At 57.4% G+C, this 14,160-nt stretch overlaps 4 protein-coding genes across 4 annotated transcripts; 3 read left to right on the top strand and 1 right to left on the bottom strand.

The window, feature by feature from the left end:
• Positions 1 to 925: 925 nt before the first annotated feature.
• MONBRDRAFT_5806 (uncharacterized protein) lies at positions 926 to 3,595 on the top strand (the record flags this gene model as incomplete). The annotated part of the gene is made up of 4 exons (XM_001743341.1): positions 926 to 1,109; positions 1,423 to 1,553; positions 1,706 to 1,909; positions 2,060 to 3,595. 4 exons carry the CDS (start codon positions 926 to 928, stop codon positions 3,593 to 3,595), a joined length of 2,055 nt encoding a protein of 684 aa, XP_001743393.1.
• Positions 3,596 to 4,056: 461 nt separating this feature from the next.
• MONBRDRAFT_5805 (uncharacterized protein) lies at positions 4,057 to 6,854 on the top strand (the record flags this gene model as incomplete). Its single annotated transcript, XM_001743340.1, has 2 exons — positions 4,057 to 4,284; positions 4,362 to 6,854. The coding sequence occupies 2 exons, from the start codon at positions 4,057 to 4,059 to the stop codon at positions 6,852 to 6,854; spliced, it is 2,721 nt and encodes a 906-aa protein (XP_001743392.1).
• A 1,818-nt stretch (positions 6,855 to 8,672) lies between these two features.
• On the bottom strand, positions 8,673 to 9,032 carry MONBRDRAFT_14345 (uncharacterized protein; the record flags this gene model as incomplete). The annotated part of the gene is made up of 1 exon (XM_001743021.1): positions 8,673 to 9,032. A coding segment is annotated over one exon (360 nt), but the record flags the coding sequence as incomplete, so codon positions are not given.
• Positions 9,033 to 12,931: 3,899 nt separating this feature from the next.
• MONBRDRAFT_2701 (uncharacterized protein) lies at positions 12,932 to 13,450 on the top strand (the record flags this gene model as incomplete). Its single annotated transcript, XM_001743339.1, has 1 exon — positions 12,932 to 13,450. A coding segment is annotated over one exon (519 nt), but the record flags the coding sequence as incomplete, so codon positions are not given.
• Between the last annotated feature and the right edge of the window lie 710 nt (positions 13,451 to 14,160).

Raw genomic sequence — 14,160 nt, 5'->3', positions numbered from 1 at the left:
TTTCCTACTCAAAGGTCTTGTCGTGAAACTTTGAAATTTCGCCCCTGTCGCGATGTTGCTAGTCAACACCACGAGCGGTTGCCGTGCCAGCCCTGCGGTTGCTTAGGGAAGGTCGCGAAACTTGGACCAAAACCCTCTTGAAGTTTGGGACGCTCAACCGTTTGCCAGTGCTGGGGTGTGTGAGGGGCGTCAAAAGGCGGCTCACACTCTTGCTGGCTGCCCTTCACACGGTCGCGGTGGCGGGTGTCACGCACTTTTTCTTTTTCTTCACACACACACTTTGTATTCCTTTTGTTTGTTTTTTGAAGTGTGTCGTCACCACATGACTGACTGTTGTGACCGTTGCGTGTGTGCATGATCATTTCCCTTTCACCATCGCGGCTGGGAGTGTGGGTCCCGCTCTGTGTCTCCCTGTCTCTGTGCTGTGCCGTCTGAGGGTCTTGCAGTCTTTGTTGTTGTGCCAGAGGCGAGAGGCCCACGGCGGCCCTGCATGACCCTGTACACGGCCAAGCAACTATTTACCGGCTCGAATTTGTCGTTCCAATCAAGATTCACGTCAGGCTCGTTCGATCACCACACGGCAGGAAAGGAAGCTCAATCACCGGCTGTTTGCTTCGCCAGGCGTGGTGTGACGACCATCTCTCCTCCCTTTTGTCCCCACTTGTTTGCTCCGTGGATCAAGGAAGGCGGCGCCACTTTGGGTTCACCCTCTCCCAGCCCGCTTTGGTGCTGGGAGCCTCGCTAGTGCAAGGGGTTTAAAAAATGTGGCGAGCTCAACTTGGCCTTTTTATGTGCCCTCCAAGCCACAGTGACTGTCACCACACCATTGGTGTTGCCCCGTGAAGGCACGGGCACTAATTTGAGCAAACTGTGCACTTAGCTTTGTGCCTGGGCCGTGGCACCCGCTACCTCAGGTGCCATCACCATGGCGAGCCCCGAAGTTGAGGACGACATCTTCATGCCGTCTCCTCGTGACATGTACCGAAGCTTCTGCAGCGAGTTGGGCGAGTTTGGTCTCATCGAGCTGCAACACGTTTTGGATGCATACGGCGTCGTGATGGAAGAGCCTACTCAGGTTGCTGCCATGCTGGCGCAACTGGACGTTGATGGTGGGTCTTTTGCTGCTCATCCTCTATCGTGGGCTTTTGGCTCAATATCAAATGCTGTCTTTGTTGAGCCGTTGCGATCCACTCAGGGCTGCTCGCATATTGCTGGCATCCTCGGCCACAGGTGACGGTGTTGTTTCTGAAGAAGACTTTGCAACTGCCATGGCCCCTTTTCTCCAGGCCCATGCAGAACAACAGCAACAGCAGCAGTACGTTGCCTTTGTGCTGTGGTGCCTTGCCTCGATGACTGCGCCTTGCTCAAGCCATGCTTTGACGTTCCATGCATGTAGGAGCCCCCGTGCCTCGCCTCTTCGAGGTGCGCGCCAGCGCTCCAATGTGACCAGCGATTCGACGTCAGTCGAGGGTGGTACTGATCGCCTCGAACAGCTGCTGCGTCAGCTGCAGCAGTCTGGTATCAACTCGGGCCTAGTCCGTGAGCTTCAAGAGGTGCGCGGCTCTCTGCAGGTCTTGATCAACGCAGGTCTTTCCTTTGGAAGCTTCTCGTGGACTCGGGGCTCAACATGAAAGAGTCAAATGTGCACAATACGCCTCACCCTGCCCAATGCAATCCGATGTGTTGGTCTTCTGTGTATTTGCAGTTGACTTTCGGCGAGTTTGAGCGCCTGCAGAACCAAGCCAGCGCCAATCTCAATGGGGCGCGGGCTGAGCTGGAGCGCATTTACCGTGTCAATGAGAGCCTGACGCAGGAATGCCAGCGCATGGAGAGCGAGCTCAACGATCAGCTTGCTCAGCAAAAGGCAACTCGTACTGCACTACAAGAATCGCAACGCTTGGAACACAAGGTGTGCCTGTTTATCTCCTACTTTCAGCCCCTGGTGCCGAGTGTGACTTTTGTGAGAGTGGGAGGGCCGGTGTATGAAGTGATGTCATCCTCGCGTCTTTTTTTTTTTTTTTTTAATGTCAAGTTGCTCACAATTATGTACACATTTTAGCTACAAGATCTCGAAGCGGAATCAACGCGGCAAGGACAGACCGAGCAGGAACTGCGCGCCACCATATCAGAGCTCGAGACGCGACTCGCAGAGACTGTGGAGCGAGCTCGGCAGATGGAGCAAGAACTCAGTGCCACCACAGATCAACTCAACCTGACGTGTCAGGAGAGCACCCTGCTGCATGTTGAGCTGGACCAGCTTCGCGATGCTCATGTGACCCTTTCACACGAGCATCAGCTGCTCACGCGTCGCCATAGCGAGGGCCACGAACGCCTTCGTTCCTTGGACGCCACAGCCTCGTCACATCAGCACGAGGTGGTATCACTACAGGAACAGGTGCATGAGCTTCAAGAAGCCATTGCTATGCGCGACACTGAAATGATCAATCTGCGCGAGGAGCTGCAGGATGCCAAGATGACGCTCTCCAGCATGGCGCTTGGTGAGGAGGGCATTACAAAGGGCTCAGTCCTCAATGAAATTGAGGACCTGGTCATGAGCCAGCTCAAGGAAGAGACCAAGGACAACGACGCTCTCACAGTCTCCATGCTGCAGCAGCTCTTGCCACATCTACAGGAAACGCGCTTGGCCTCACAAAATGGTTCACTGGTGGCGCAATCCATTTACAAACCCACTGACACGCGCGCAGGCCAGGTCACGGCCAACCCAGGAGTGCCAAATTCATTGGCTCACGTGGCGGCAGCTATTCATAGCAATTCGGACACCAATGGTAGTGTATTTGAGGACCGCTCACCGTCGCCGTCAGTCATTCGCGAGCGCATCATTACACCCTCGGTCGATCCCCCGATCGTGACCGGGTCGGCCCAGCAGATGACCGAGGCGCCCGAGACGGCACTGCCTGAAGAGGTATCGGCCGTGCCAGCGCCATTCACCAATGCTATCCCGCCCCTTGCTGATGCCGTCTTGTCGGCTCAGGCCGACGAAGCCACCAATCGGGTGGAAGACAAGTTGAATCAAGTCCTCCGACTCTATGCTGCCTCTACACAACACTTGGTGGGCGTCAAGATTGTGACGCCGGCTTCAGCAGCAAACATGTCCGTGCCCGAGTTGCGCCAGCTACGGCAAACCCTCAAGGATCTGGTGGCGGCCCGAAACAAGCTGCTGCTGCGCACGCTGGGTGAGCGTGAGACCTACCGCAACGAGATTCATCTCAAGAAGACTGTCCTCAAACCTGTCATTGACATGGTCCTGGCCACAGACATGGACACACATCCAACAAAGTCTACGCGGACAACGCCACAGCTCTCATCGCGGCGCAGTAGCCCAGGTCCGCTAGGAAGCAGTCCCTCCAATGCAGCCTTGTTGCAGCGTAGCCGCTCAACCTCGTTTTTCGGAAGCTGGTCTCGGCGCTCGTCCATCTCCGGTCCTGCTCATGGTGTGGGAGCCTCGCCTCCGTCCGCGCCGGCATCCACGCCACGTGGTGCCGCTGGCAAGCGTATGCTTTCGTCTCTTGGTCGGCTGTGGAGTACTAGCTCCACCCCCAATAAAAGTCCCTCGGGCAGCGAGGTGACAGTGTGAGGCGTTGACAGTGTGGGTTGCCCTGTAAGCTGCAAACTCCAGATCTGATCCAGAGATAATTTTTCTTGTCGATACGAACATAGCAAACTGTTGACGTGTGGCTTCGAATTTATGCTAATCAATTCCAGATTTCAGAAGGCTGTGTCAAGATGAGGATAAAGGTGTGTCAAGGGTCGGGGGTTTAAATTGCGCCCTGCCGCAGCCCGCCTCTACGCCCTCGACCAGGGAAGGGGGGCGTGGGGGATTGGCAAATCAAAATTTTAAATGACATTGTGGTACCCACGCCTATTATGAATGTGATGGCCCATATGCATCCTCACACCTTGATGACGTAACAACTCCATTCATCTTTTTCGCAACGTTTTGCTGACTTTTCGTGCGAGATATCGCCTCTTCATCACCACGCCTCCCCGCGCTCTCATCGTGAAGCAGGCCGCGACGCCCACTCGCGGTTGGTCGAAATGGCACCGCCAACCAATGATGGACGGCGCTTGGTGGGGTGGTACCGAATGGCCCTTGCGGCGTTTGTGATGGTTGTGGTGAACACTCGTGCTGCCGAAATCGTTGTGGTGGATGGAAATCTGGCCATCGTTTTGGACGATCCCGCAACAAATCGCGTGGTCATTGGCGGGGCCGCCGAGGCAGAGACCGATCTCTTCACCGACGATGATGCGCAACTCTTGACCAAGGTTGGTGCGATGGTGGATTCTACTCCAAGCGGTGTCATGCTTGCTCATCAAAGCGGCTTGGTTGCATGGTTGCCCAGGCGCAAGTCGCTGCGTTGCTGACGACTTTGGAGGCAACGATGGAGAGTCGTTGGGCGTTGCGTTTTGCGCAAATGCAGGAGCGAATGCAGGCCCAGCTCGATGCCAAGCTCAACGTCACCGAACTTGCAGCCACCGTGGATGCCATGCTCATAGACACGGCCAATGCCTCGGCCCTGCGCACCCGGCTGCAGGGCGCCGAGACCCTCGCCGCTGATAACAGCCAGCGTGCTTTTGCAGCTGAGGAGCGCCTCACCGCCCTCGAGCAAGCCAATAACACCCTGGCTACGGTCGTGGAGTCGTTGGCTTCAACCAAGGCCGATGCCACGGACGTCCGCACTGACGATCAGATCCGGGCGGTCATGACAGCCATGGTCAACAACGAACCCGCCAACAACGCCGTGCGCAACGCCTTGGATGCCAAGGTGGATGCAGTTACCCAATACGCTGACGAGGACGCGCGTGACCTCCTCAACGACATTGTCAACAACCCGGAGGGGGACAACAACGCCCTGCGTCTGGTGCTGGATGATTTGGCGACGCGCCTGGGCGCGGCAGAAGCGAGCCTGGGCACGGACTGCGGTGCTGCCTGCGCGGCCGGTACATACGAGGCGACGGCATGCAATGTCGGGGCTGGGACCGCACGCGTGTGCTCAGCATGCGGTACCGGATCCTTTTCCTACGGTGGATCCGTTCCCAGCTGCACCAACTGCGAGTCGTGCGCTGCAGACGATTATGAGGTGCACGGCTGCACGGCTTCCTCGGATCGTGTCTGTGCGCGCTGCACCACGTGCGTGCCTGGGCGCACCTACGAGACGACGGCATGTACGACGTCGACGAACCGTGTCTGCTCAAGCTGCGCAACGTGTGCCAGCAACGAGTACATTGCCAGCGAATGCACGGTGAGCAGCGAGCGTGTGTGCAACGCGTGCACAACCGCATGCGCAGCCAACGAGTGGATGGCTGAGCCGTGCAAGAGTGATAGCAACGCCGTGTGCCAGACCTGCACGGTCTGTGAGGCTGGATTCTACGAGGCTCGGGCCTGCTCAGCAACCGCGGACACACTGTGCCTGCGATGCACCGACTGCGGAGAGGATGAGGTGCTGACGGCTTGTAGTGCTGCGGCGGACACGGTCTGCCTCGCTCCCAACTGGGGCCTCAACGTTGACCTGGCAACATCCCTGCATCAGCTAAACCGGGCAGGAAGCTATGTGCCATTGACGGGCTTTAGCCAGAATGTCTCCAGTCTGCACAGCACGTTCCTTCGCGCAGGCACAACTTTTGATGGAACCACTGTCAGCACAACCGACGCCGGTCACTATTTCCTGGCCTACAACATTCGGATTGATGACATATCGGACAATTGGGTGCACTGTAACATGGGTTTCAATGGCGCAAACGATCCCGCGGTCGACGGAATGAGCCTTGTCCGGGGTACTACCGACTACAAGCAGTGGACCTTCTCCAACGCTGGCATCGTTCAGCTGGTATCCGGCACGGGCGTGGGCGTCTTTATGGCCGCCGTGGCCGACAACGATTTCACAGTGCATGAGGACTCGGGCATGTCAGCGTATCGTGTGCACCCCACTGAGGGTGTTTATGCCCTTTTGACCTCGTCTTACAGCATCACGACTAGCGCTAGCTGGTTCAAGATCAATGGTTGGACCACAGACGTGGCAACCAGCCGAACCCGCTACTTGTTTGGGGGTAGCTTGCAAAGCTCGGCCTACGTGGTGAAAGAAAGCGGCGTGTTTCTCTTGAGCGCCACCGTGCGCTTGGATGGACCCGGCGACACTGGCGCAACCGGTAGCCACTACCATCGCCTGTCCATTGTCGTCAACGATAGCCCTACGCACAACACGCCTCTGCACATGATCCAAGGCACGCCCTTTCCAAATGATTACATGGTTAATTACGTCGGTGGCTTGGCTTACCTCAACGCCGGCGATCGTGTACAGCCGTACGGCTTTAACAGCTATGCCTTCAGCTTTGCTTATAGTCCCCAGTCGCATTTGACAGTAGCCCGACTTGAGACCAGTCATGCCTTCAGTGCTTTGATGTCCTCATCGATGACAGTGACGACCAGTGACCCGGTAGAAATTAACGCTTGGACCGTCACGCCGGCGACTGTTTCCATTTGCTTTAACAAGGGTGGTGCTTTTGACCCCGCCAGCGGACGCTTTACGGCTCGCCGTTCCGGCTTTTATTACGTGGCTGCCAACATCCGCGTTGATGGAGTGAATACCGCCTCTCAGACCCTGGTCACAATCAAATCCAGCGCCGACAACACATACACGGACGCTGGCTTGACGTCCGTTCGTACTCCATACGGCACTGTCAATCCCGCGTACCAAACCTTGAGCCCAGTGGGTGTTGTATACTTGAGGAAGGGCGACTACGTCTCCGTGTTTGTTCAGGTGACTGGATTCTCGACCTCCTACATCGTACAGCAAGAAAGTGGCTTCAGCGCCATGCTTCTTGATGGTGCCTCGTAGAAGTTGAGGCTGCGTGCATTGGTCACAATCTCGCGTCATGCTCAGTGCGTTGTGTGTGTGTGTGTGTGTGTGTGTGTGTGTGTGTGTGTGTATGTGTGTTATTCTGACTCTTTTAAAACGACGGTTCATGGCAGCCATGACTTGGAGTAATCACTTCCATATCATGCGACAACGCATTCCCTTACCATGTGGTAGATGTGGGCAGTGTTCCTTCCGGCGCAGACTCATGGGGTCTGAGATGGCCTGTAAATCAATTTTATCACTAAGTTGTGAATTAAACCCTCTTAGTCAAGAAACCTTCCAAAGAAAGAAGAAGACAAAACGAAAATGTAGCACAAGGCGGAGTAGAAGGTGTAAAACGGAGCAGCGCGTATGCAAGACCATGGGTATGCCTATTGATGCAAAAGACCATCAAAGGCGGTCAAAAAGTCACCAAGCTCGGCATATTTTTCCGCAAAAGAGTGTTTCCATGCCACCATCTCGCGCTGGAGCATTTCCGAATGCTCCTTGAATGCTGCCAAGCCCTCCATCTCCTAAGGGGTTATTGAATAGAGATGAAGCAAGCGATGACGTGAGGTTCAAAGGGAATCGTGAGAGGGTCAGGATGGTGCCAGAGGACAGAACAAGCCGAGAGCAGACCTGAACTTTGCGCTCCAGATTAGCGATGGTTACGTCGCGCTCCGCCAGGGCAGCGTGGCTTTCCTCACGCTCCTGTTCGGCGCGTTTATGGGCTTCGGTTTTGGCCTCGAGGGCCTGTCGCAGTTCGTCCAGTTCCGCCTAGCCGGTTCACACGTGGTAGCGAGCAAGGCACTGCTCACTAAGAATGCGCAATGCGCGGCCACGGTACATGGTCTGCCAGCCACTTGGTGTAGCGCCTACCTGTTGCTCGGGGGTTGGTCCAGTGGAGGCTGCTGCTTGCTCCTCAAGAGCAGAGGCCCGATCCTTTTCGGCTTTGAGATCGGCTTTTAGTTTCTCCGTCTCTGACTTCCAAGCAGCCAGCTGTGTACAGGCGCCACGCACGAATGGGATGTCTCATCAGCATGTGCAAGGCGGCACCATGTCCGATGAGGTCACGCTCAATGACCTACCTGGTGCTTCCACTGCTCGACATTTTTGGCACTGTCCTGCATGGCTGTTGTCAGCCGTGCGTTTGTGTTGCGAAGGTTGCGAAGCTCTTCTTCCCACTTGGATGCGTTGGCTTTTGAGGTTTTAAGAGCATTGCGTAGCCGCTCATTCTCATATTTGAGTGCAGCAGCCTGCGCGGCAACGGGGTTTACCAAAGAGGCTGTCAATAGAGTCCACTCAAAGGCGCTGTGTGCTGCACAGCCGAGGTGGCTGTAGAGTACACACGTACATCTGATTTCGCTGTTGCGTCTGGGGGTGTGGTGTCTGTTGGCGTTTGAGGTGCAGAGGCCACCGCCGCGGTACTGGTTGTATCGCGCGCTTTGATGGGAGCTGGCGCGGCTGGGCTCTCACTGGGAGCTTGGGGCGGAGCAGGCGTTGGACTCATGGTCGACGGCGTTGATGCCGGCGTAGACTGGACCGGGGCAGTTGCCTGAAAAGACCGAACGGAGCTGCGGAGGGATGATGAAGGACAGGCCAGGTGCGATGAGACGTTGTGTACTTGATTCGCAATGGAGTTTGCTGCCAACAGTCGAGGCGAAGAAACCTGATGGAGCCAGTGCGCTGGCGCAAGGTCGACTCGCCAACGGCCTGCTGCATGGCTTGATCAAAAGCGTCGGCAAACTGCCTCAGGGGGACAATCGTCACAGTGTCAGCGCATGAAAACTCAAGTGCACGCTTTGTGTGAAAAGGGATTTAACGTTGGGTGACGGGCGCCGGATCAACACCGATCAACGTGCGTGGATAAGAAACGGAGCTGCAACAAACCTGTTGCATCTCGTCTTCAGTGGCAAAGCCTAGACCGTAGACGGCTTTGGCGCGTGGATCGCGCCATTGACCAAATTTGGGTGAGGTTTTGGTGAAGATAATGCCCTCACTGAGGATGCAATTAATCAAGGCTGAGCTCCCTTCCATGGCCACGATGCGGGAAAATTTCTTGTCAGCATCATGGTAGACGTGGACGGGCACAGCCCGCTTGGATATGGGCTGCCAGCTTGACTTTGTGGCAGGATCGATGCGAAAAACGTGGGCTGACGTCTTGTGGATGGCCTTTTCACTGTGGACACAGGGCGGAGACAAGATGATTGGTGCCTGTCTGCCGAATTCTTGCTTTATCCAGGCGACATGGATCGCGGTAGTACCTCATGTTGCCGGTTGCTGGAGTGGCACTGCGTTGGGCGAGGGCAGATGCATGTAGCGTGCGGGCAAGCACCAGTTACAAACACGCCGAGCAGAGACAGGCCGTTCTCCTGGCGACGGTAAAGAACCGCGCCAGCCCGGTCAGGGTCGCGGCGGGGAGTGGCACTGGAGAAACTCGACCTGCCTTCGGGGGGTGGTGGTGGGAGACAAATCATGCCGCATAAGGGTCAGTATCATCGGTTGATGCGGTTGCACCCCACACCCGTCACTGCCCACTTCTTTCCTTGGCAAGCATTTCCAGTCTCGCTGCTCGAAGACCAGGGCCACAACCAACCGGGCGCATCAACCACGTACCGGCTGCCGGGCCGAGCCTCGATGGAATGAAGGGTCTGAAAATCAGGGAACAGGAAGAAGGAACAGCAGAATAAGCTCGAGCAGGCGGTTCAGCGCAAACCTCTTCCCGGTCAGTCTCTATGGGTGGCATCTCTTGTTTTACCTCCCATTTGACGCTACATCTGATCTCAACAGCTCCACCCTCTCTGCAAACTCCATTGCCAGTTCCACGACTCTCTGAAAACTTTATCTGACAAATCCCTCAGCCATGAGTGTGCTTTATATCACACTACCGCATAGCGCACGGTGACGGTGGACGCACGACGCCTTCAAGCGTCCGTCCACGAGCACGATGGCAGTCGTATGCAGCTTGCCTGCATGCTGCAGCTGGTTTCCCGGTGACCATTGTTTATGCGCACGACTGCAGGTTCCTGGTTGGCTCTCTTTGAACAAGTCGCGTCAAAGAGAAGGGGGGAGTGGGGCTGTGTTTTTCTTTTTGGTGTGCAGTCAAGCGCCGCCCCAGATCGCACGTCGCCCACCGTGTTTGTTGCGAAGGGTCGAACAAGTTGGCGTCCAAAGTCGCCATTGGGCCAACCCAAGCACATCACGCTGGCTGTCAGTGCGCGCCTGCCTTAACAGAATCAACCACGGCAGAAAAACAGGGCACCATCTGGGTCTTGGTGTCCATCAATCCGGGCACAGGCCCGCTGCTTCGGGGTTGGCCGCCCTCTCTTCAAGACCCAATCGGCGTGCCATCCGCTTGTTGACGCCCTTCCTTTCGTTTCAGGTCAAGTCAGGTGCGGCGACCGCGCCACACAAGCGCACACATATCAACGCCAGGAGGTGTGATTGTACCGTTGCGTCCCTTCACTAAATGATCGCTACGCTGGCCCTCCTGGTCTGGTTCGGTACATCAATGGTTCCGCCCGCCAATGGTCGGTCCATCCCCGCACAGTCCTTGTTGTTTGTCTCTTCGTTCGAATCTAAGGTGCGCCATGACCTTGTTTTCTTGCAACCTTTGAGTTTGCAAGCCGATTCATCGGTCTCAGTGTGGTGCCCAGCTCTGGCTGACATCGCCGCCCTCCCTTGGTCATTGTGTTCCGGTTCCCCATTGCAGCGGACGGTTCAACATGATTGTCCCCCACCCTGCATATCTGCTGGCCCTCCTTCTGGGCCTCTTGGCCGTGCTTGTCCCAGTCGAGGCACAACAGGCCTGCTCCACGAATGCAGAGTGCCGCGCACTCTACCCTTGCTACCAGCTGACTGCCTGTTTGCAGCAAAAATGTGTGATCGATAGCCCCCGCGATTCGGACACACCCTGCCAACTGGGAGAGCACGCTGGATTTTGCGTCGCCTCGGGCCATTGCCGTCTCACGGCGTGTCAGTCAGAGCAACGCTGTCGTTATGGCGGTCTTTGCGAGCAAGACTGGCTCGCCACGGAGGGCAATGCCTCGGCCTTCACGCAAGATTCTTCAAACACTACCAGCCCTCTCGGCTCCCCTCTTTTCGGCCCGACCAGCGAGGGCTGCGTCTGCTTTCCTGGCTACGCCGGTCCGGACTGTGGTCAAATTCTTCCCATCGCCGGCTCTACCAATCTTTCGCGCCTTGATAGCCTAGCCAGCAGCACTGGTGCCAACCTCTCGGACTGGGACCCGTGGCGCACCTGCCCGGCCTGTCGCGCGTCCTATGCCGACGGCGTCTGCAATTCGGCTTGTAATACCCCCTCTTGCTTTTTTGACGGCGGTGACTGCGTGGCCATTGGCACGAGCCTGACAAAGCCCTGCCCCGCACATTGCGCTGCCACCTTTGCCGATGGACGATGCGATTCTGAATGCGGTGGGCTTGCTACTTGTGCGTTTGACGGAGGTGACTGTGTGGGATACGATCAAGAGTTTGTGCCCATTGTGCAGCTGCTTGTGGATGGCGTTGCCACAGTCCTCGACCTCTTGACGCTTGAGCTTGAGCTACCCATGCTGCTCCGTGGTCCCGTTTTGAGCCTGGGCGAAGCCAATCCGTCGACACGCGCTCCCACCACGGCGCCAACACCGGGCACCCGCCGCTTGCCGACCGGTCGCTGGTTCGAGCTGGCTTTTGCGCCCGGGTGCACCGCACGTTCCGGTCCTTCAGCCTGTCTGAACACGAGTGCGCAGGCAGCTGCCGCTCTCAATGCTGCCGTTGCTGCGGGGCACGCGCCGCGTGGCCTCTGGGGTGCCCGAGCGGTGGCCTCGGGCTTGAGTCTGGTCACCCCCGAACCAGGCCGCCTCGACAATACCTCGTCTGTGGCCAAGCCGCAGTCGCGCTCTCCTTGGGCACGGCCCCTCGTCATTGCTCTTGTCTGCGTGGCGGCAGTATGCGTCATCCTGGTTGGCACGGTGGTGCGTCAAGCCAAGCGCCGTCAGCATGAGCGCCTTGCACCAGCCCCCGAAGAAGATGGCGCTGTCGCCGGCTCAGCCAGCGGTGATAGCCCCACTCGCATTGTCGTGGCCAATGTGCATCGCGTGAGCAAGCGCCCCCACATTCACCACGACACTGCTGACAGGGCAGCCGAGTATATTGACCTGGCTGCCCAGCCACAGGGTCGAGCCGCAAGGCAGTCGGCCTCGCGGACCTCCAGCCGCGCACGGCCAGGCATGCATGGTCGGCTGCGTCACAATCAGGTGACCGACATTGACACGTGTGCGCCGCCAACACCCCCGCCACGAGACTATGATGAGGCGCTCGAGAGCGATGACTCCCACGTCCCGGCGGACGCGTGGACTGAGGACCGATCGCTCCCCACGAAGCGCTCCATGGCGCCACCACATCTGCCGACGCAGCACCTAGCCCCCGCCGTCTCCCCGCCCGTGCTTCCGGACAGCGAGAGCCTGCGCCCGTCCGCGGCACTCCTCACAGCCCCCGCCAGGGATGTCTCATTGCCGGGTACCGCCAACTCCCCGTACAGCGACGATTTAGACTTTTTGGGCGCCCTTGCTGATCGGGAAAACGGGGATGGCCCGTCTCTGGGGCACTACACGGCACGAGCTGGCCTGCCCGCGGAAAGCACCACTCCTTCATCCAGCATGGGCATGACATCGCCGTTGCATGCTGATCCCTGGTTGGCAGGTGCTCAGCCCAACGCCGAACCGTCCATTTTTAGCATTGACAGCGGCTATACGCGCTCCATTGCCAGTGGCGTGACTGATGGTAGCGGCCATGATCAACGCAAGGGTCAAGACCACGCGCGCTACCCTTCGTCACCGGCGGCGCGCGCCACCAGTCGGCATCGCAGCGGTGACCACGCCTTGTGGTTTCAGGCAGCCGCGCAGGGCCGGGAGGAAGCCATACGTCAGCTGTTCGCTCGGGACCCCAAGGGCATCAACCGTCCAGACGACGTGGGCCGATGTCCTGCTCACTTTGCTTGCACCGCGACAAACCTGACTATGCTGCGCCTGCTGGTGGAGGAGCTGGGGGCCTTTGTCGATGGCGCCGCACCGGGCTGGCATGGTCAGTCACCACTTCACGTGGCGTGTGCCCAAGATTGGGCAGAAGGCGTCAATTTTTTGATTCAGCAAGATGCTGATTTGAACCTGCGCGACGAAAACGGCGTCACCCCGTTGATGGTCTGTGTGAAACTCAAGGCGCAAAGCTGCCTCATGCCACTGCTGCGCTCGACGCGTCACTACATTTTTCTCGAGGCCAACAAGGGACCATCTCGCCTGCGTGCGCGCAAGGCCGATGCCCCGGCCGCCTTGTTGCGGGCCGGCCAGCGCTTGCCCTTTACCGTTGTCGATGCCACAGACCAACAAGGGTGGACTGCGTTGCACTACGCCGCTGCTACGGGCAACATGGCTGCTGCCATGGCGCTTCTGCGGCATCAGGCCAACGTGAACGCGGCGAACAAGCACGGCGCGACGGCACTGCACCTGGCGGCACGGGAGCATCACGAGCCCGTCATTCGAGCCCTGCTACAACACGGCGCAGAACGGCACATTGTTGACGACTCGCTGCGATCGGCCCATGACTGCTTGCCCACGTTTGTCCAAGGAGACCTGCGTGTGGCGCTCTGTCCGCCCGCGCCAGCGGTCTCATGATGAGCGCCTTGTGCAGCCCCGCTTTTCCGCTTTGTTCTCTTCTAGCTTGCTTGTATTGTATCCCTTTCCCCCCCCCTGGCTGCCGTGTTTTGATTTTCTGTGCGTGCAAGCTTTTGTGTGCCATCTGCCCGTCTGCGACGGGTAGGTGCCTGCCCTTCTGTTTGAGTAACAAACGGGCATTCTTGGGGAATGAAGTTTGAAGGTGTGCTTTGATGTTTTATTTTGTTTTGTTCTTAAAGGGAGCTGGGCATAAAAGTACGGTGCATTGGTGCATTTGCGTATTTATTGTCTACGCGCGGTGCTTATTTTTCTTTTTCTACCCCAAGCCTATTTTCCATGCTGGCTTGAACAAGCCAGACGGTTGAAGGCTGATAAGACGCGCCCTCTTTCTGCTCTGAAACAGCCCTATCCTTTTCATATTTTCGTCTTTTACGCTGCCGGGCCATGATGAGAGTTATTCGATTCCAATTTAAAATTTGGTATATCCTTGGCAAGGCCAAAGCCCCCCTCAAACTCAATCAGTTTCGACTTTTCAGGGGACGGAATGCACATTGGTACAGGGACGAAGGAAACACATTGCACGAAATGAAGCCAAGGTCCTTTCATCGCGCAAGGGGGGGGGGGGGGGGGGGGGGGGGGGG

The sequence above is a fragment of the Monosiga brevicollis genome, genomic scaffold, assembly GCF_000002865.3.
Source record: "Monosiga brevicollis MX1 MONBRscaffold_3 genomic scaffold, whole genome shotgun sequence".
Taxonomy (NCBI): domain Eukaryota; class Choanoflagellata; order Craspedida; family Salpingoecidae; genus Monosiga; species Monosiga brevicollis.
Note: the sequence above shows the minus strand (reverse complement) of the source record. Positions and strands in the feature narration are given on the sequence as shown.